General features: G+C 40.2%; 1 protein-coding gene across 5 annotated transcripts in view; it reads left to right on the top strand.

Annotated features, from left to right (window-relative positions):
- Window positions 1-21,390, top strand: part of LOC140527559 (myomegalin-like) — a 65,654-nt gene that overhangs the window by 29,531 nt on the left and 14,733 nt on the right. For 4 of the 5 annotated variants that reach the window (XM_072644583.1, XM_072644584.1, XM_072644586.1 and 1 more), the window contains 7 exons: window positions 192-308; window positions 478-667; window positions 2,074-2,249; window positions 10,098-10,217; window positions 11,667-11,856; window positions 13,502-13,626; window positions 15,754-15,990. In XM_072644583.1, the coding sequence (XP_072500684.1) occupies window positions 192-308; window positions 478-667; window positions 2,074-2,249; window positions 10,098-10,217; window positions 11,667-11,856; window positions 13,502-13,626; window positions 15,754-15,990 (1,155 nt within the window). The remainder of the gene's footprint in view (window positions 1-191; window positions 309-477; window positions 668-2,073; window positions 2,250-10,097; window positions 10,218-11,666; window positions 11,857-13,501; window positions 13,627-15,753; window positions 15,991-21,390) is intronic. The other variant, XM_072644585.1, reaches the window with a different exon arrangement.

Below are 21,390 nucleotides of genomic sequence, written 5' to 3' on the forward strand. Positions count from 1 at the left end.
TCCTGTGAGGGAGGAGTCTCCCTAATCAGTGATTGAGCAGGAACAAATTTCTTCTCTTAGAATCCAAATAAAGCATATGTGGTGTTCCAGAAGTGAAATGCCCACTCTGTATGTGATAATGTAGATGACACTACAAGACTCACAGAGAGTAGAGGCTCTGACATACACAATCATTCTCTCTTCTTCTCGAGGTGAGCCAGGAGTGAAAAAGGAGAGCAAGCAGGTCCAGGTGGATCTCCAGGACTTGGGATATGAGACATATGGTGGAAGAGAGAATGAGAACAAGGAAGAAGAAACCACCAGTACTGGTAAAAAAAAAAAATCAGAGAGGAGAGAGAGAGAGAGAGAGAGAGAGAGAGAGAGAGAGAGAGAGAGAGAGAGAGAGGCGGAGAGACAGAGACAGAGAGAGATGAGTATGGGTGTGGGCACTTCCTTCCCTTTTTCCATGCAAACCAATTTTCCTGCTTGAACCCTTAGAAAAGCTGCCTTCTTGCTTCAATGAGGTGTGGCAATCGGATACCATGGGGGTCTTCTCCTCTCCTGAGAGGCAGGCAAGAAAAGTACAAGAGAACCTCATCGAGAGAGTGTCCCTTTTGGAGGCTGAACTTCCAAAATCCCAGGTGGAAGGGAAGGTTGCAGTTGAGCTAAAATCAGCCACCTGGCCAAGGTAAGAAGGAAACCAATTTCAGGAGGGCAGAACCCAAGAGAAGCTGAGTTTCAGTGAGGAATATAATTACAAATTGAGACATGGAAAGGATCTTAGAGGTCTTTTCATCCACCACCCTCACTTAACAGTGCCACAATACGTCCCAGGTCAAGCTCTTTTGGTCATTTTTTCCACCATGATCGTTTCAGAATGAATATAAATAAAAGTTGTCTCTGGTTTAGCCAGAAACCCTAAGGTTCTTTCCCTCCTAGATTCATTTGTTTTAAAGTTTTCATTTATCTCTCTCTCTCTCTCTCTCTCTCTCTCTCTCTCTCTCTCTCTCTCTCTCTCTCTCTCTCTCCATCCATCCATCTATCTATGTAATCTATCCTTGAAAGAGAGGCAGGGCAATAGGGAAGAGATAATAGGGAATGCTGTTGTTTATTGAGGAGCATAGCTACCTGGTGAAAACTACATTTTTTAAATAAAAAAATTGGGGGATTAACAACAATCTATTTTCTCTCTTTCCCACATTCCCACTCCATGAGGAGGGGGTGTGCAGAAAAATGAAAATAAGCCCTTGTAATAAATGTCCATCATCAAGAAAAACACATTGCCTCTTTGGCCATGTCCACAAAAATATCTGCTTCTTTCTGCACCCTGAGTCAGACACATTTACAGTTTAGCAATTTGGGGACATAATTCTGAATTGCTTTCCAGAATAGCTGTGGCAATTGCAAGTTTCACTAAGCCACATTGATGTGTGTAGTTACCCACAGCCTTTCCAGCACTTGTCATTCTTTCTTTTTATTAGCTTTACTGATCAGATGAATGTGAGGTAGAACCTCAGAGTTGCATTCATTTTCATTTCTCTATTGGTTACTTGGAGCATTTTGTTGTCATATGGCAGACCGACACTTTAGGGAAATGTCATTGGTAGCTGCATATGGAATAGATTGGAAAGGGAAAAATGAATGGGAAGATCAGCTAGGGGGTGCTCCCATTTTTCAGGGACAGGTTTGAACAGTACAGTTGAATCTCTTGAGAGATGGATAACTCAAAAACTGCCTTGCCTTAGAAAGAGATTTTGATTTAGAACGATTATACTTATCCAGGCAATTTTTTTTGACCAGCTATTGCAGGGTTTTGGGTCTGCTAGTTAACACACATCCATCTCTCCAGTGCCTTGTGAACTCCTTGTATTTGCTTCATTGGCAGGTGTTCTGAGTCACTGCTTTCATCCTCTTCCCCTGCTCCCACCCAAGCCAAAAAGGTGTGATGGGGTGGGTTTTTTGGCTCTCCTGAAGGAATCCATCCTTCCTTCTGTCTCTGGGGTCCTTGTCATGAGCTTTCTAGTGGGGACAGCTTTGGCAGTGGTCACTTGTAGGAGACTATACCTTCATCCTCTGACCTTTCCTGACTGACAGGCTCAGCCAAGATCTCGAAGAAGAGGAAGAAGTGATTGAGGTCTTGCAGTCCCAACACATTGCTCGATCCCTGACTCCCTCCAGCAGCCACACCCTCACTGAAGCCCATCGCCCTCCAAGCAGAGTCTCTTTGCTCTCTTTTGAGATGGAAACCAGCTCAGACGAGGATTTGCCCAGTGAGTGTGCCCAGTATGAAGAAGAGTGTGCAGACAAAGCTCCCCCCAACCTCCAGGGTTAAGGCTCAGAGTCCACGATGATTTTGAGAGGGAATTAGAGATCACTCTGAACTGCTTAAAGCACAGTGTTGTTAAGTTGGAGGATCATGTCCTGTTGGACCAGTTAGATGAAGAAGTGAAGGGACTGAGTTCCACACTTCCTTCCTGTACCACTGACCCCTAGGTTAATCCCATCTTCTCCAGCATGCTCTGGGAAAGGATCAGCCATCAGGAGAGAATGTTAATGTTATCTTCTCTCTCAAGAGCATTAATATTTCAAGACTTCTCTTAAATTATTGAATGACAAGCTTTCTTGTTAGAGGTGTGAGTCAGTAGATGTGAGAAGTAAGGTTTTTTGTTTGGCTTTGTTTGGGTAACTTCGTTCTTTTTATTTTTTAAATGTTTTTAAAATTTCTTTTGAATTTAAAGATAAATTAAGAAAAGAAAATTTGCCATTTCTACAGTAGAACTTATAAAAAGATTCAATATAAAGCAATAAATTTCCATTTCAAGAAAACATGTGTAGTAAATCCTACACATTGCTTTCAGAGCTATCCATATATTCTTTTTTCTTCCTACTAGGTGTTCTTTTGTTATCTCCTGTACACTTTTTAATTTATTTTTTTCCTCTTTCCAATCCCCCACTCCCCAGACAGCACAATTGAGTGTGGATATTTCATGTAGAGGTATATGTCTATATGTGTGTATATGTATACATAGACATATACACATTTATATACACACATATATACATACACATATACATAAATGCATAAGTATCTGTAATCATACACACACATATACATGTACATATATATATATATATATATATATAAACATATAGGTAAATTACATACTATGCTTATTTCCACTTGTGCTCTGTTTCTCTGAACGTGGATAGCATTTTTTTCATAAGTCCAAGTCTTTCCACACTTTTATGAATCCACCTGCTCATCATTTCCTATACAACAGAAATATTACAACTTTAAACTGCCTGTTTCTTTTCAATAGTTTAAGATAACATTTAAAATAGTTTAAAAATCAATTGAAAATGATTAATGTGGCTGATACATAGTATAGTTTCTCCTTTTTGTTCTTTTGATTAATTCTGTTTTAGCTTTAATTTTGCTGAGATCATGACTACTACCTCTGCATTTTGTTTTTACATAATTATGTGTATTCCTGACTTACATGTTATGAATTTGTGAATAGCTCATTTTTATAGCCTTTCTTCAAAGTAACATTTTTGAATTCCAATTTTTAATCTCTTGTTTCCATTTTATAGGTGAATTCACTCCATTCACATTCTAGATTAGAATTACTTGTTTATTTTCCTCACTCTCCTTCCTCTTCTCCCTCCTGACTCTTCTGCTTTATTCTTCTACCTGCTCTTTTCCTTTCTGTTCCTTACCCTACCCGCCTTCACGAATCCCTCCCTTATCCTCTCCCCAGACCCTATCCCCTTCCCCTCTTGTTTCTTTCTGAATTTCCAGGATTTTTATATCTTTGCACATATATCTGTTGTTCCTTCTTTATTCCATTCCTGTTCATCTACACACTTCTCTATACCCACCTATTCTCTCCCCCTTTTATTTCTATGTCAATTAAGAAGACTTTTATACTCTTCCAAATGGATATATGGTTCTCTCTTTTACCCAGATGTGATATGAGTAGGGTTCCCTCTAAGAATCCCTCCCTTGTGCTCTCCCTACTCTGTATACCTTTATCCTCTTATTTCTTTCTGAATATACCCTTCTAAATATATATGTATTGTTCCCTCTTTCACCCATTCCCAAGGAGAGCAGGGTTCTAGAACTACCAGCCCTGTTCCCACATCTCATTCCTCTGTATCAATTCTTCTTTTTCATAGCATTTGTATGAGATAATTAGTCTTTTTGTCTTTTCTTATACCATTTTACTTTTTCAAATCACATCATACTCACGTTTATCATCATCTTTCTGTTGAACTACTCAATTCCTAATAAAAATTTCAGACATATAGCTTACATTTCCATGTATAAGAAGTGAACAATCTGTCCTGATTGAGTCCCTTGTAATTTATTCTTCAATGTTTACCTTGGATTTTGTGTGTCAAATTTTTATTAAGTTCTGTTCTTTTTGCCAAAAAATCCTGAAAGTTTGTCAATTCATTGAATATCATTTTATTTATTCAGCATTATATTATCCCTTGCAGGTTTTGATATTTTCAGCTACAACCCCAGTTCTTTTGCTCTTTGATATATAGTGTTCCAAAACTTGCAGTCCTTTAGTGTTGCTGATATTAGGTCTTGTGTAATTCTAAATGTGGCTCTGTCATATTTGCAATTTTTGTTTTTTTCTTGCTGCTTGTCATATTTGCTCCTTAACTTGGGGATTCCTGTATATGACTATGATATTTCTGTAGGTTTTCCTCCTTGGATGTGTTTCATGTGGTGATCAGTGAATTTTTTCCATTTAAATTTTCATTTTGAAACTGATCCTGAAGCATTAGTGATTTTCTTCATTTTTTTAGTGTATCAAGGTTCATTTTTTTAAATCATAGCTTTAAGTTAATCTCATTATTCTTATATTTTATCTTCTTGATTTATTCTCCAGTTCAGTTGCATTATTTTATGAGATGCTTCACTTTCTCTTATGTTTCTTTTTTCATTCCTAATATTTTGTTTGAATATTTTTTGGTCTCTTATAACTTTGCTGACTACTCCATGCCCAATTCTAATTTTTAAGGAGTTGTTTTCTTCCTTAAGATTCTGGATCTCCTCTTCCAGTTGGTTGACCTTCTTTTCATAATATTGTATTAATTGGATTGTTATAATTTTTTTTCCTCCAACTTCTGTTTTTGATTTTTGAAGTCTTTTTGAGTTCTTCTAGGAATGTTTTTTGGGCAATTATTCACTTGATGTTACTCTTTGCTTCAGTATCCTACTCTGAACATTAACCCTGGTCTTTTCTGTTCCCATAGTAACTGTCTATGGTTGGATTCTTTCTCCTTTCACTCCTCATTTTTTAAAAAAAAAATTAGCACCTTCTATTATAATCACCTGTAATAGTGGGGTTTGGTAAATGTTGCCTGTGGCTTCAGATCCTTCTTATTGTAATTTCTTGAGCTTTGCCCAGAGCCTAACCTCCCTATTCCTTTCCCCCTCCAAATCACAAGTAGGATCCCCAGGCTCACTATGCTGGAAATGTTCTTGCTCCCTGATGACCTTGCAGTGGTATAACCTTCAGTTCTTCCCCATGTCCTGGAATGAAGATCAAGGACTCAGCTCTCCTGTAAGTGTCCACAGGCACCAGCATCCCTGCTCCACTGCTTCTGCACTCACCTGGTGTATACTGGTTCTTTCTTGCCCAAGATTGCATCTCATCCACACAGCTGGACCTAGTATTCCTTGTCAACAGCAACCTCCTTAATCTCTCCTTCCTCCCCACCCCCAGTGCAACTCTCCACTTTATCCAGGAGGTGAATATTCCCGTGGCTGAAGGTGAAGCTACCTCCCAGCCCAGCAGCTCCCAGGACTTTTTGTTGAGGTGTTTATACTTCCTTCCTCAGGGAATCTTTCTTTGGATCTTGTCCAATTGTCCCAGGACAAACACTGTTCTACCTATGTCTCTTTTGGCTGCTCTGTGTTCACTCTGAGCTACCATTTGTCTGGTTTGTGGAACAAATATGGAGAACTTGGAATTTTCTAAACTCTTCTGTCATCTTACAGAATCTTCTCTCTCTCTCTCTTTTTTTTTAAATAAGTGGGACCACTAGGCTTTCCCTATTGGGTGATTTCTCAGCATAAGTTGTTCAACAGATAAGTATAAATTCTATTCATACCTCCTCTGCCCAGTACCCCCAAACGCACATGGAATTGGGACAGCTAGGTGGCACTATGCAAAAAAACACTGGGCTGGCAGTCAAGAAGACTCATCTTCCTGAGTTCAAATCTGGCCTCAGACTCTTACTTACTGAGTGATCCTGGGTAAGTCACTTCACCTTGCTTGCCTCAGTTCATTTTTCTTTTAAATGAACTGAAGAAGGAAATGGCAAACCACTCTAATATCTCTGCCATAAAACCACAAATAGGGATCACAAGAAGTGAGAAAGCAATGAAATGACTCACCAGCAAAAAATTCCATCCACAAATCTTAGAACGTCATAGTGAAACTTCCCTTCAGAGTATCAATTTTCTTTATACAATTCCAGCTGGTGATCATCTAGCCTGTGAACAAAGGTCTCCAGTGAGGAGGGATAACTCACTACCAAAATCAGCAATTCTGCTTCAAATCAACTATCAAGCAGTCTAGTCCCTATACATGGAGGCCAAATATGTCTCCTTGGAAGTCCCATTTCATTCTGCCCTCCAGGCTCCAACAGATGAAGTCTAATCCATTTTCTGTAGGAGACTACTTTCAATATTTGAAGACAGTGGCCATCCTTTAGTAATCCTCCCCAACTCCATCTTCACTCCTTCAGGCTACTCAGTCTCAGTCCCTTCAGCTGATGCTCCTAAAGCACACTTTTAAATCCTCTCACCATTCTGATTGCCTTGCTCTGGAAAAAATTGTTGAACACCAAACTCTAGATTTGCTCTGATCAGGGTAACTCATAATCAAACCACCACCTTCCTCTTTCTCAACACTAAACAGCCTAAGTCACACATATTCCCTCCTTGGGAGCTTGCAATACATTCACAGTCTTCACCCCTCCCCACCCTTGACTTTTTCACTCACACCATTTGCTAGTCAGAATAACTCCCTCTTCTTTATGTGTGCTCTGAAGGTTTTGTATATTTGTCTTGGCTAAGATGGCTTTTGTTGAAATTAGTCCCTTGTGTCAACCTCTGGAGACTTTTGGATTCCAATTCTCTTAGCTGGAGTTGTGAGCCCTTCCCATCCTTTAGCAGAACCCATCTCTACTCTTATTAGATTTTCAGTGTGAATTTTTCACCTTTCACCCAATGCAAGCATTTTCACCATGGAACTTGGTAAAGGCCATACTTCATCTGGGAAATATGCACTTATCTGCAAATTTTGGTAATCATGATATCTATCCTCTCATTGAAATAACTAGAAAAATTCAATTTATTCAATGGATATTTATCATATACATGTTAGGGGATATTTGGTCCCACTGTTGTTCTCAAACAGGAAACCTTCCTTCTGATCAGGAAATGGACTACAAGTTTTCAGCAGGTTTCTTGACAAGCACCCAGGACCCCTTTTAAATTGTTCCCTCCATTCTTGCCTGTGTCTAATGTCTTCTTCTGTACCTCTCTATCCCTAGAGACAATTCAGCTGGGTGGTCTTATGCTCTGTGGGAGGGGGAGCACCATGACAGGAGGAAGGTGATGGCTATTGAAAATTTCCTGAAAACCAAGACTTACTGTGGACAGGTTCTTGCCCTTCAGTCAGTACTGAATCCATCTTGAATGACTGACTGACTGACAGGCACCCAGACTCTCCTTCACTTTCCTGTCAAGTTCCCTCCCAATTCCTATTTCTGTATCCTGATGGGACAAACACAGGGGCTAATTTGCTAGAGAAACATCTCAGTGAGACCTGGAAGCTCCACAAAAACCTGGAGGAATCTGTCTGCATTAATGACCTCCTTAGCGAACAGCTGGAGGACAAGCTCTCCTCTACCACAACGGTTGTGGGAAAGAAAAATTCAAATCAGCTCAGGCCCATTTTAATTCTGGGTCTTTCTTATAGTTCAAGGGTTACAGTGCTTGATCTGTGGCAAGTAAGGCACAGGGCCTGTCTTTTTAGGATTTTTTCCTGATGAAGGTGTTCATTGACATCTGTATAAATCTTTATATTCCTCACAGCTCTTCCTTAACATAGAACCATAGAGGTGGAAGGGACCAGAAAATCATCTTTTTCAGACTCCTCCTTATTTGGTAGATGAAGAGGCTTCGAGCTCTAAAAGGCTAGGTGAACTTTATAAGGTCATATTCCCAATGAGTGAAAGACCCAAGACTAAAAGCCAGGGCTCCTGACTTGTAATTGATTATCTCACATCCATCATCTTCACAACAACCTCATGAAATTGGAAGTATCATGGATCTTGTTGTTCTCATTTTACAAGGCAGGGAACTGAGATTTAGAGAATCAGCAACCAAGTTCAGGTCTTTGGACCTCCAAGGTGGGTTTTTGGTTTGTTTCCTTTCTATTATTATTATTATTACCCTTACTCTTCTTTGTCATTCGATTCTCTCCACTTTGTTAAAGGTCTCTTGGTTGGGCAGTAGAGGTGTGTTCTAAGATGACCTCCCTCCCATCATTACCCATCTCCCTGCCCCTCAGCTTTCTAATGACTCATCCCCTGCTATTTCCCTGCTGTAATCTTTCTTTCTATAACATCTCTGTATTGTCCCAATCCCTGCCATGTAGCAGTGAGCTGGAGTCAGATTCTATAAGCTTCAGGGAGTCAAATGTGAAATCTTCAATGTGAGCCTTTACATCATGGAAATCAGCAAATCAGAGCTTCAGTGCCTCCTGAGGTCTACAGCTGAGGATCATGGAAAGCTCTGTACAGCTTCTCCAATGTGAACCAAGGCCTGGCTAGAAAGTGCAGTAAAGAGAATACTGACCCTGCAAGTCAGGAGAACTGAAACTCAAATCTGGCCTCAGAAATTTTTTATCTGTGTGACTCTGGGCAAGTCACTTCACCTTGATTTCCATCCCCCAAGAACAAGGAAAAAAAACAAGTGAACCAGAGTTGTCTTTTCCTCACATTTAATAACGGGCCAGGTTATTATTCATTTAGAGTGCTTATCCAAAATATTTGGATGAGAAGAATCAACTCAGTGGGCTTCCCATTCATGACAAATCATAGTATGAGCAATTATCTACTTGTCTACTTCAATATGCGCAAGATCATGACATCCACTCCATCTCTTTTTTTCTCTGTGTATGTTATTAGACTCACCTTCTTTGAATGGTCATATAATCTCACTGAGGAATGAAAAAATCACATTAGCTTTTTTTTAGCTGTTACATCATATCATTGATTCACACTAAGGTTGTAGCTCTCCAAAATTCCCCAGCTCTTTTCTCTATTTACTTGTCTCTTCATAGCTCCTCCATCCTATTGATTTTTTTTTACGTCTACAAATAAGATTCTACATTCATCACTAAAAATTTGATTGGATTAGATTTTGAATTATCATTCTAGTCTTTCATAATCAGCACCTACTTCCTAGGATTGTGGTGAAGATCAAAGGAGACAGTATATATACTCTTAGTCTGTGCCCAGCATGTATTAGGTACTCAAGTAATGGTTGTTCTCTTCCCTTCCCTTGAACCTGACCTGACTCTGTCATTCAACATGTTCCCTATCCCTCTTACCTTGGAACTACCTGCAAATGAATTAAACATACCATTTCTTACTCCAAGGGCAATCCAGGTCATATGGAAAAATAGCGAATGCCCCAAAGCCAACGGCAGGCCCCTCAAGCACTCTCCCAGAGACTTCCTTACAAGTTCATGTTTATCTCTCTGCTTTAGTCCAGTCATTGAATCCATTTGAAATCCACCGACCTGTACTTTCAACTACCCCACCCCTCTCCATCCCATCCTCAAGGACAGTATGAGAAACTTCCTCCAATGCCTCCCTACAATTCTAAGTATATTTGGTTTACAGAATTCCCTAGAACTACCAGATAAATACCCTGTAAAGAGAAAAAGTGGGGTTGGGTGGACTTTGGCTGTGGTGGGTTGCAAGCACTGGGGATCAAGAAGGAGCCAGTCATTAAGTCAATACAGATGTTGTGTGTGCATAACTCAACTAAGTTGTCCAATGCTTCATTCCTGCAACAGGCTGCTCCTCTAGCATTCCCATTCCAAGCCTGGAGTCTGTGTCCCAGCTGGGCAAGGAAATCAGAATTCTCATGGCACAAAAGGGAAACCTACAAACTCAGCTGAAACACCTGTCCCAAGGTAAGAGGGACAAGACCCCAGACAATGTCCTCCTCCATCTGTGGGGGAAATCCTGAAGCTGCTTCCATTGCTCCATGATACTCAGAATTCTCACAGTGACATTGAATGTGGACTGCTTCTTCCATGAGAGAACATCCCTGGGTTCAGGGAGGGCATAGATGTGAACATTGTAGATGCCATAGCCCTGGTCAAGCTGCCTTAAGTGAGTCATGAGCTAGGGAGACGTATGATGTAAAGAACAAGCAGCCTTAGCAACACAAGGCTTGGGTTTGAGTCCTGATGTTGTCATTCCCTACTTGTATAACACAGAGAATTTTCTCTCTCTTGCACCCTTAGACTTTGATTTTCATCTGCCAAAGTAAGATAATTATGATTTGCTCTACCTAAGCCTTAGTGTTGTTTTATCCAATATTTAATAATAGCTCCCTATTATATAGTACTTCAAGGTCTTTTCAAAGATCCTTTATTATTTCTCTTTTAGCATTTTGAAAAATTCAAATTAAAAAAATGATTTTCAGTTCCAAATTTTCTTCCTCTCTCCACTCCTCACCCACCCACTGAGAAGGCAAGAAATACAATACCCATCATAAACGAGAAGTTATCATGTTCTTAGTAGTTATGACTAGCCTCTGAATTCCAGATGAAATTGAGACTGACAGCAGTTCAGGGAGGAGGGATTTGAATTCAGGTCCTCATGACTCTGCAGTCCAACTCTCTACCCATCAGGTTACTCAGCTCCCTCCAATGTGATGGTGCCTAAAGGGTATCTATTAATATAAGCTAGCAGTATCCTTATTATCTGGCTTCATGTACGAGCTGCATTGAATGTTGCATCCAGAGTCCTTACATTAGGAAGTCCTGAGTTCCAATCTGGCCTCAGATATTTATTCACTGTGTGACTCCAGGCAAGTCACTTAAACCCTGTCTGCCTCAGTGTCCACATCTGTCACATGAGTTGGAGAAGGAAAGGACAAACCACTCCATTCATCTTTGCTAAGAAACTTATCTTTTCTAGGGAAACCAAATGGGGTCACCAAGAGTCAGACATAGCTGAGACCACTGCACCAAGCACCATAATCACTACAAGCGTTTTCAGCATGTCTTCTCAAGCACATTGTATAGAAAATTTTGCCAGAGACAAGCAGGTGGAGCTTTTCCATTCCAGGAGGCTAAGCTGAGTGCCCAGTTGCTCCTTTGTTTTGAAGTCACTACCTGTGACTTAAGACTATGAAAGTACTGTCCATTTGCCCTTTGGTAGAGTCTGATGTTTTCCTACTCCTGATAGTCATCTGCAGGCATAGGGTCTCTCCCTCCCCTTTCCCCTTCTCTCAGTTTGCCAAGTCTCTTGTGGTAAAGCTCTCATCTTCTATGGTGGGACTTGGGAGATTCTGAGGGGTCTAGGTACCTCGGTGCCTCAGAAACCCACATCTGTCTTCTCTGCCCCATCAGAGCATTGTAGGGAGCTGCAGCATCTGAGGGAGGATGTGCTGGCATCACACTCCAGGCTTCAAGATGTAGAGGCCACGCTGGAGGTACAGAAGGCTGAGTGGTGGCTGCTGACTGAGGACCTGAAGGAGAGGCAGCAGGTGATCATGCAGTTGAGAGAGGAGCAGCACTCCCTCCAGGAGGAAAACAGCAGGTGAGCCAGGCCTGTCTAGGGGCACGGCAGCCCTCTGTCTCATACCGTCTGCCAGACTGCTGAGGCAGGCTGTTAGGAGATAGAGTTTCTTTCTCTGCCTCTGATCCCAACTACCCTTGTAACAAGTCCTGAGTCAGGAGTGTGCTGGACGCCATCGGGACGTGCTCCGGGACACAGATGGTCAGTTTTCACGGTGAGTATTTACACCTCAGAAATCAGCAAGCACTACATGTCAAGGCTTGATATAGAATTTTCTTCATGGTCTAGAGCAGTGCTTCTTCAACTGTGGTTTGCGACCTCACATGGGGTCTTGAAAAATTTGGCAATGACAAAAGATTTCTGAGCCTGTAACAACCAAAAATTACTTAAAAATCAAACCCATAATGGATCTGGAGTGTGTCTGGCAACGCTTCACTGTAGCCTTGGTTCTGAAGATAAAGCATGCACCCTATGCACTATGCATGCCAATGGGCCACAAAATGCCAACAATGATGCTAAAAGTTGAACAGGGTTCCTGGGTGGAAATACTTTAAAAAGTCCTGGTCTCAATTGAAGAAAGTGATAGAAAAAATGTTAGGAATGCATACGAAACTTGAAAGTCTGTGGTGTACAATTCTTTCAGGCAATTAAACTTTTACCAGTCCACCCCTGCCCTAAATGCATGAGAATCCCTCTTGACAAACATCCAGTTCTTTCCACGTATGACTAGTGAGAGGCAGCTATATGCACAGTGGGGAGAGCACTGGTCCTAGAGTCAGGAGGACCTGAGTTGAAATCTGACCTCGGATACTTGCTGGCTTTGTGACCCCCAGGACAAGTCACTTCAACCTCAGTTTTCCTCATCTGTAAAATGAGCTGGAGAAGGAAATGGCAAACCATTCCAGTATCTTTGCCAAGAACACCCCAAATGGGGTCAGAAAGTGTTAGACACGACTGAACAACAAATTGGGAGCAGGGTGGCACAGTACGTAGGAGGCTTAGAGTGAACTAGAATGAGATAGATCTGAGTTCCCATTTTACCTCAGATATTTATCAGCCATGTAACCCTGGCCAAGCCATTTAACTTCAGTAAATCTCACTTTCCTTCATATCCTATTTCCCAGGGTGGTTGAAGATTCAACTAGATAAAAAAGATGATGATCATGATGATGACGATCATGATGGTTGCTAACATTTGTATAGCACTTACCATGGGCCAGGCACTGTGCCATGATCTTTACCATTTTTTTCTCATTGGTTTCTCATAACAACTCTGAGAGGTAAGTGCTATTATTGTCCCCCTTTTATGAGTGAGGAAACTGAGGCAGAGAGAGGTTCTGTGACTTTTCCAGGGTCACACAGAACGTATCTGAGACAGGATTTGAAGTCAAGTCTTTTGGGATTCCAGGTCCAGTACTTCATCCAATGCCCCTGTGTCAATACCTAGAATTCTATTGAGGGCCTCTTAATCCCCTCAGTGATATGCAGTGCATCTTTCTTGCTCTAACACTGAAAGACTTCATGGTAGCTGTTCTCTTTGTGTCCTACTCCAATTTAAGGCACCTACTTCTAGAGAGTATCACTAGCTCACAGTGATGCTGTGCTAATGGGTCTGTTGCCCTGTGGAATCCCAGGTGTTCCTAAGCCCTGCTCTTTTTCCTGGTAGGCTCCAACACAAAATCATCCTCTTCCAGCAACAGGGTGAGGAGAACCAGAGAGTCCTCCAGTCCCTGCAGTCAGAGCTGCAGATCTACCTAACCCTGTACCAGAATTCCAAGGAGATGCTGAAGGGTAAGTGATTTAGTCTCCGTCTGCTTCCTACCCCAGCTCTCTGCCTGGGAACTCCATCTTGCACAGAGATACAGCGTTCCTAACTGGAAAGATACCATGAAAGGGGCGTTGGGGTTGGGGGGAAAAGAGGAGAGACATTTTCCAACACAAAGCACAGGAATGAGCTGTCTAGGTTGTGATTAGGCTCATGTCTAGGCAGCCCTGACAGCAAGACAACACAATTCAACCTTATCCAGCCACGTTACTTAAGACAAATTCAGGGTGAATTCTTGAAATGCCCAAGTTATAGGCTGGATTTTAAAGAAATCTACTTGCATTGCCTTCAAGTAGAAGAATACTTCTGGATTCTTAGTTTCACAGTGAGCAGATTTCAGGTACTCATGATGCAGACATCCAACCTATAGCCCAAACCCTGCAGCTCATCTTTCTTGTTAATACCTACTTGGTAGTTTGATCCAGAGCCCAGAAAAGCTGGGGGAGTCTTCTCCATCCACCATATGGGCAATATAATATTTCGAAATTGCAGTAGAATATGTTTTCTGTAGAGGCAGTGGGGTTTCTAAACCTAGACTGACTGACACTTGGCAAATACAATGTCCGTGACTTTCACCAAGACAAAATTGAATCAGGAATCTCATTGCTTACTGTCCCAGGAAGGGGGCTAGTAGTGGAATCAAATTTGGAACTCAAAACTGTCTCTTGAAATGTTTAAAATTTGTTTTATCATGTAATTGGGGGGAAAATAAAATATTGAAAAAGACTTAAGGGTCACTAACAAGGTGCTTAAGAGGGACAGTATGCCATAGCAAATAGGGGGCTGGATTAAAAATTATTTAGTGGGGATAAGTTAAAACTTCGGATTTAGGTTACAAAATTTATTTGCTTAAATATAAAGTGAAGGAAGACTTGCCTTGAGGGTATTTCACATAAAAATGGTACAGGGGCTTTAGCTGAAACAATATTAATATGAGACAGCATTTTATGTGGCTTTTTTCTCCTTCCTCACACATCACCCTCCATCTCCCCTCTCTTGCTCTGCAATGATATGTCCCTGCACGTGATGTGCATTCCCTGCCCACCTATGTCTATTGAAATCCTAAGTTTCCTTTAAGGCTCAATTTATACACCTGATTCTCCCCTAATAATCTTATGTATTTTGTGATGTGGTGAAGTCAGGGAGGTCTGAGTCCCAATCCTCTTAACATTTACAGACTGTGGGACCTTGAGCACTTGTGTGAAATGCTAAGTTACAGATTGGCATTGGTGGTGGTATGCTCCTATCGGGAGTTTCCTGAATAAAGGAAATCACGAGTTTGGGTTTAAAAAAAGTGAAGATGGATTAAAGAAGGAACTTAATGAAAGAAGTGTGTTTAACCATCACTTAATTTCCCTCCCTTTGAATAGAAGGAGAAAATAAAAACAGGAAGTTAGAGAAGGTGTATTGCACAAAAATGAGATGAGCTTGGTATGGAGAGGGTAAGATTTGGAGAAGTTGATAGAGAAGGAACAGCAACAGAGATGGAAATTTGTATGGTGCGTGTTGAAATGTAGCCTAGAGAAGACTGGAGTTGAGGGGCAGGGTGCATTATGGCTACACAAAGCTGTAATTTGAAAGAGGGTTTAGATGTTGTCTTCCGGATGTCAGAGGGTAAAATTAGTGGCAGGGCAGAGCAACTGCAGGAAGCAGGTAATGTGGGAATGGGATGATGATCTCTTGGAGAGAAGCAGCAATTGTTTGGTTGCTTGTTTTTCTTCTGTCCTTGAACAGGACCAAAATGATACGATGATGTTAGAGTGAAGTGACAATGAATCCGGCTATGACTGATCAGATGAATATGAGTTCAGAATGCTTGTAGTTCAAAAGGGATAGAAATGAGACATGTCAAAGAGAATATGAGTAGTACTTAATGATAGCTTGCATATAAGATGGGAAGGAGAGGAATGATGGATCTTAAGATCATGCCAAAATTTCAAGCCTTCAGAGACTGGTGCCAATATTGGGAGATGTGGTAAAGTAGGAAAAAAGGGAGTCAGCTGGGAAGGGTAGGAGGAGTTCTGTGAGGAGGATGTGACTCCACAGGATGTGACTCCCAAACAATTCCACCAAATTGTCCCTTGATCTTTCAGCTTGCAGAAGGGACATGTATCAGCAAGGGACTCTGAGGAGGGACTTGAACACCCTTGTGGCCGAGGTCCAGGCTCTTCGAGGTCAATTGCAATACAGCCTCCAAGCAAACAATTCCCTGCGGAAAGAACTAGAGCAGAAGCTGGAGAGCAGTCCTGGGAAACCTATCCTCAGTTCTTCCCTCATGATCCAAGATTGCCAAGCAACTAGCCCTAAGAATGAGTGGAAATTTTTCCAAGGTAGGAAAACAAACCCTCACACAAATGTGGGGTTGATGAGTTGGGGATAAGGTGAGGTTGTTTTCAAAGAGTCTGTGGTGGAAACTCCTACACTGAGCCCTTAAGGGCTATAGATGACCTCATCATCCATCATTCATGATCATCCCTGGGGAAGGTGGTCCATCCTCTGTTTCCTTAACTGCAAAGTGGGATTAATAGGGAAAATACTAGTCCCTCTCAAATGAGATTATAATTGTAAAGTGCTCAGCACAGTGCCTGGCACATAGAAAACACTATCTAATATTATTATTGTGTAATTACATGATACTCCAGATAATATTCTTATCATTGCAAAGTAGGTAGACCAGTATTATTTCAGATGCTTTACAGATGAGGAAACTAAGGTTAGAACAGCAGTGAGTTTTCCAAAATCAGTCTCCAACTAGTAAGTGGTAGAGGAAGGATTATGTTTGGTTGGTTGTTGTCCTTCCTCTTCAAAGAAGACCAAAATGACATCACCATAGTAAAGTGAAATTTCAGTGTGTCAGAATGTGGCTGATCAAACCAATAGGGGTTCTGAATGGTCTACCACAGGTTGGGCACACATAGTCCTTATGAAAATTTGGGGTGCGTATCCTAAATTTGGACATCCTGTGTTTATTTTGTGCTGTCTCAATTCTACTTTGCTCAAAGAGCACATCACCTTTTCTTATGTGGGCATGGCATTCTGAGCTGTCCTGTGCCAGTGTCTCCCAGGTTGAACAGTCAAATCCAAAGTTTCTGAGAGAGACCTTGAGAGTGTCCTTGTATTGTTTCTTCTGGCCACCATGTGATTGCCTACCCCATGCAGCTTCTCCATAAAATAGTCTTTTTGGCAGGCAGACATTTTTGCATCTGAACAACATGTCCAGCCCATCGGAGTTGCCCTCTCTGAAGCATAGTTTGAATACTTGGTAGTTAAGCTGGAGCAAAGATGTCAGTATCTGTTACCTGATCCTGCCTGGTGATCCTCAGAATCTTCTGAGGACAGTTCAAGTGGAAGTGATTCAGTTGCCTAGCATGGTGCTGGTAGACTGTCCATGCTTCACAAGCAAATGACAAGGAGGTCAGCACAACGGCTGTGTAGACCTTCAGTATGGTACTCAGTTAATATCTCTTCTCTCTCAAACCTTTCTTTTTTTTTATTTTTTCATGTTCTACAGTCACTACCATAAAACTTAGATTGTTTCCCACTACCTACCCCCAAAACCCCCTTCCCTCCCTAAGACGGCATACAATTCTATACAGGATCTACACATACATTCCTATTGAATGCATTTTCACTGTAGTCATGCTGTGTAGAAAAAGTAAAATAAGTGGGAGAAATCACATAACAAATCAAAACATAATACACATACATACACAAAAATGATCTGCTACATTCTGTGATTGAATTCCATAGTTCTTCCTCTGAATGAGGAAGTCATTTTGCCTTAGAAGACTGTTGGGATTTGTGTGTGTGTGTGTCCTTGCATTTCTATCAAGATCCAAGTCTACCAGAAAAAATTCTCTCACACTGTGGTCATGGCTGTGCACAAAGTTCTCCTGGTTCTGCTCCTTTTGCTCAGCATCAGATCATAAAAGTCTTTCCAGGCCTCTGTGAAGTCTTTTTGTTCATCATTCCCCTTGATTTCCACATTTTTGGCAACTACAAAGAGTGCTGCTATAAATATTTTTGTACATGTGGGCCCCTTTCCCATTTTTATGATCTCTTGGGGATACAGTCCTAGAAACAATATTGCTGGATGAAAGGTTATGCACGTTTTTGTAGCCCTTTGGGCAGAGTTCCAAACCACTCTCCAGAATGTTTGGATGAGCTCACAGCTCCACCAACAATGAATTAATGTTCAAACTCTCCCACATCCTCTCCAACATTGATCATTTACCTGTTCTGTCATGTTTGCCAGTCTGATAGGTGTGATGGAGTACCTCAGAGTTGTTTTGATTTGCATCTCTCTAATCAAAAGTGATTTAGAGCTTTTTTTCATATGATTAGAGATATCTTTAATTTCTTCCTCTGGCAATTGCCTATTCATATCCTTTGATGATTTATTAATTGGGGAATGACTTGTATTGTTGTACATTTGAGTCACTTCTCTATATATTCTAGAAATGAGGTCTTTGTCCCCAAGATTAGCTGTAAAACTTCTTTCCCAGTTGACTATATCCCTCCAAATTTTGGTTGCATTGGCTTTGGTTGTGCAAAAACTTTTCAGTTTAATGTAGTCAAAATTATCCATCTTGCACTTCATAATGCTTTCTATCTCCTCTTTAGTCAAAAATTCTTCCCTTCTTCATAAATCTCATAGCTACATTATTCCTTGCTCCTCCAGTTTGTCCATGGTATCAGTCTTCATACCTAGATCGTGTACCCATTTGGACTTTATTCTTGTGTCCAGTGACAGGCATGGGTCTATGCCTAGTTTCCACCACACTGTTATCCAGTTTTCCCAGCAATTTTTGTCATACAGTGAGTTCTTATCCCAGAAGCTGGGGTCCTTGGGTTTATCAAACAGGAGGTTGCTATATTCCTTGCCTACTGTGTCTTGAGTTCCTAGCATATTCTGCTTGTCTACCCTTCTGTTTCTTAGCCAGTAACAAGTGCTTTTAATAATTGCTACTTCATAATACAATTTGAGATCTGCTAGAGCTAAGCCACCTTCCCTAGCTTTTCTTTTCATTAGTCCCTTTGATATTCTGGATATTTTATTCCTCCAGATGAATTTTGATATTATTTTATCCAGCTCTAGAAATAATTATCTGATAGTTTAATTGGTATTGCACTAAATAAATTAATTAATTTAGGTAGAATTGTCACTTTTATTGTATTGGCTTGGCCTACCCGTGAGCAACCGATATTTTTCCACTTGCTTAGATCTGATTTACATGTGTAAAAAGTTCTGGTAATTGTGTTCTTATAGTCCCTGGGTTTGTTTTGGCAGGTAAACTCCCCAAGTTTTTGTAGTGTCCACTCTAGCTTTAAATGGGATTTCTCTTTCTTTCTCTTGCTGTTGGACTTTGTTACTAATATATAGGAATCTAGAAGATTTGTGTGGGTTTATTTTGTAACCTGCAACTTTGCCAAGATTGTTTATCATTTCAAGTAGGTTTTGACTTGAATCTCTGGGATTCACTAAGTATATCATCATCTCATCTGCAAAGAGTGCTAACCTAGTTTCTTCTTTGCCTATTCTTATTCCTTCAGTTACTTTATCTTGTCTAATTGTTACAGCTCACATTTCTAGTATCATATTGAATAAAAGTGGTGAGGATGGGCATCTTTCTTTCACCTCTGATCTTATTGGAAATGCATCTAGCTTTTCTCCGTTGCCTATAATGCTTGCTGGACGTTTTAGGTAGCTACTGCTTATCATTTGATGGAAAGTTCCCTTTATTCCTATGTTCTCCAGCATTTTTAAGAGGAATGGGTGTTGTATTTTGTCGAAAGGTTTTTCTGCATCTATTGAGATAATCATGAGGTTTCTGTTAGCTTTGTTGTTGATGTGATGGATAATGCTAATCGTTTTCCTAATATTGAAGCAGCCCTGCATTCCTGGTCTGAATTCTACCTGATTATAATGTATTATTCTAGTGATAAGATGCTACAATCATTTTGCTAAAATCTTATTTAAAATTTTTGTATCTATATTCAGTAGAGAAATTGGTCTATAATTTTCTTTCTCTGTTTGCTCTCTTCCTGGTTTAGGTATCAAAACCATATTTGTATCATCAAAAGAATTTGGGAGGACACCTTCTTCCCCAATTTGCAAAAATAGTCTATATAGTATTGGAATTAACTGTTCTTGACATATTTGATAGAATTCACTTGTAAATCCATCTGGCCCTCGAGATGTTTTCCTAGGGAGTTGATTGATGGCTTGTTCAATTTCTTTTCTGAGAAGATTTGTTTCTTTAAGTATTCAACTTCTTCTTCTGTTGATCTGGGCAATTTGTATTTTTGAAAATACTCATCCATCTCCATTTGATTGTTGATTTTGTGGGCACATACTTGGGCAAAGTAATTTCCAATTATGGTTTTAATTTCTTCCTCATTGGTGGTGAGTTTACCCCTGTCTTTTTTGATATTAGTAATTTGATTTTCTTCTTTCTTTTTTGAATAAAATTCAACAAAAATTTTATCAATTTTATTAGTTTTTTCATAAAACCAGCTATTGGTTTTATTTATTAATAAAATAGTTTTCTTAACTTCAATTTTATTAGTCTGTCCTGTGGTTTTCAGTATTTCTAATTTGGTATTTACTTGGGGATTTTCAATTTGTTCTTTTCATAACTTTTTCATCTGCATGCCCAAGTCATTGATTTCCTCTTTCTCTATTTTATTTATGTGGGCATTCAAAGATATACAACTTCCCCTAAGAAGTGCTTTTGCATTATCTCGTAAGATTTGATACGTTGTCTCATTGTTGTCATTCTCTTGAATGAAGTTGTTAATAGTTTCTATGATTTGTTGTTTAACCCACTCCTTCTTCAGGATCAGAATATTTAGTTTCCAATTGATTTTTGGTTTATCTTTCCATGGCCTTTTATTCCATATAATGTTTATTGCGTTTAGATCTGTGAGGAATGCATTGATTATCTCTGCCTTTCTGCACTGGATTGTGAAGTTTTTGTGTCCTAGAACATGGTCAGTTTTTGTATATGTGCCATGTACTGCTAAGAGAAAGGTCGATTTCTTTCTATTCCCATTCAGTTTTCCCCACAGAGCTATCATATCTACCTTAACCAGAGGTTTATTTACCTTGTGGACCTCTTTCTTGTTTATTTTGAGGTTACATTTATCAGGTTCAGAGAGGGGAAGGCAGAGGTCCCCCACTAGTATAGTTTTGCTGTCAATTTCTTCCTGCAAGTCCCTCAACCTCTCCTGTAAGAATGTGGATGCTATACCAATTGGAGCATACATGTTTGGTAATGATATTGCTTCATTGTCCATGGTGACTTTTAGCAGGATATAGTTTCCTTCCTTATCTCTTTTGATTAGGTCTCTTTCTGCTTTTGCTTTGACTGTGATTAGGATTGCTAATCTGGCTTCTCTTACATCAGCTGAAGCATAATATATTCTACTACAACCTTTGATCTTTACTCCGTGTGTATTACCCCATTTCAAATGTGTTTCTTATAAACAACATATAGTTGGATTATGGCTTTTAATCCATTCTGCTAGATGTCTTTTTGAATCAGGGACCTTGAGAGGGATCCTTCCTCTCCACTACTAGAACCATCATGAACCATGTATTCCTAGGGTGCCCTATGCAATTCTTTATTTAGCCTCGTTGACTAGCTATTGTATCTTTACCCTGACACTGCACTCTCCAAACAATTCCCACAAAGTTCACATCTATTGTCTAAATAGGACATAGCTTG

This window comes from Notamacropus eugenii, chromosome 2 (genome assembly GCF_028372415.1).
Source record: "Notamacropus eugenii isolate mMacEug1 chromosome 2, mMacEug1.pri_v2, whole genome shotgun sequence".
NCBI classification, from domain to species: Eukaryota; Metazoa; Chordata; class Mammalia; order Diprotodontia; family Macropodidae; genus Notamacropus; species Notamacropus eugenii.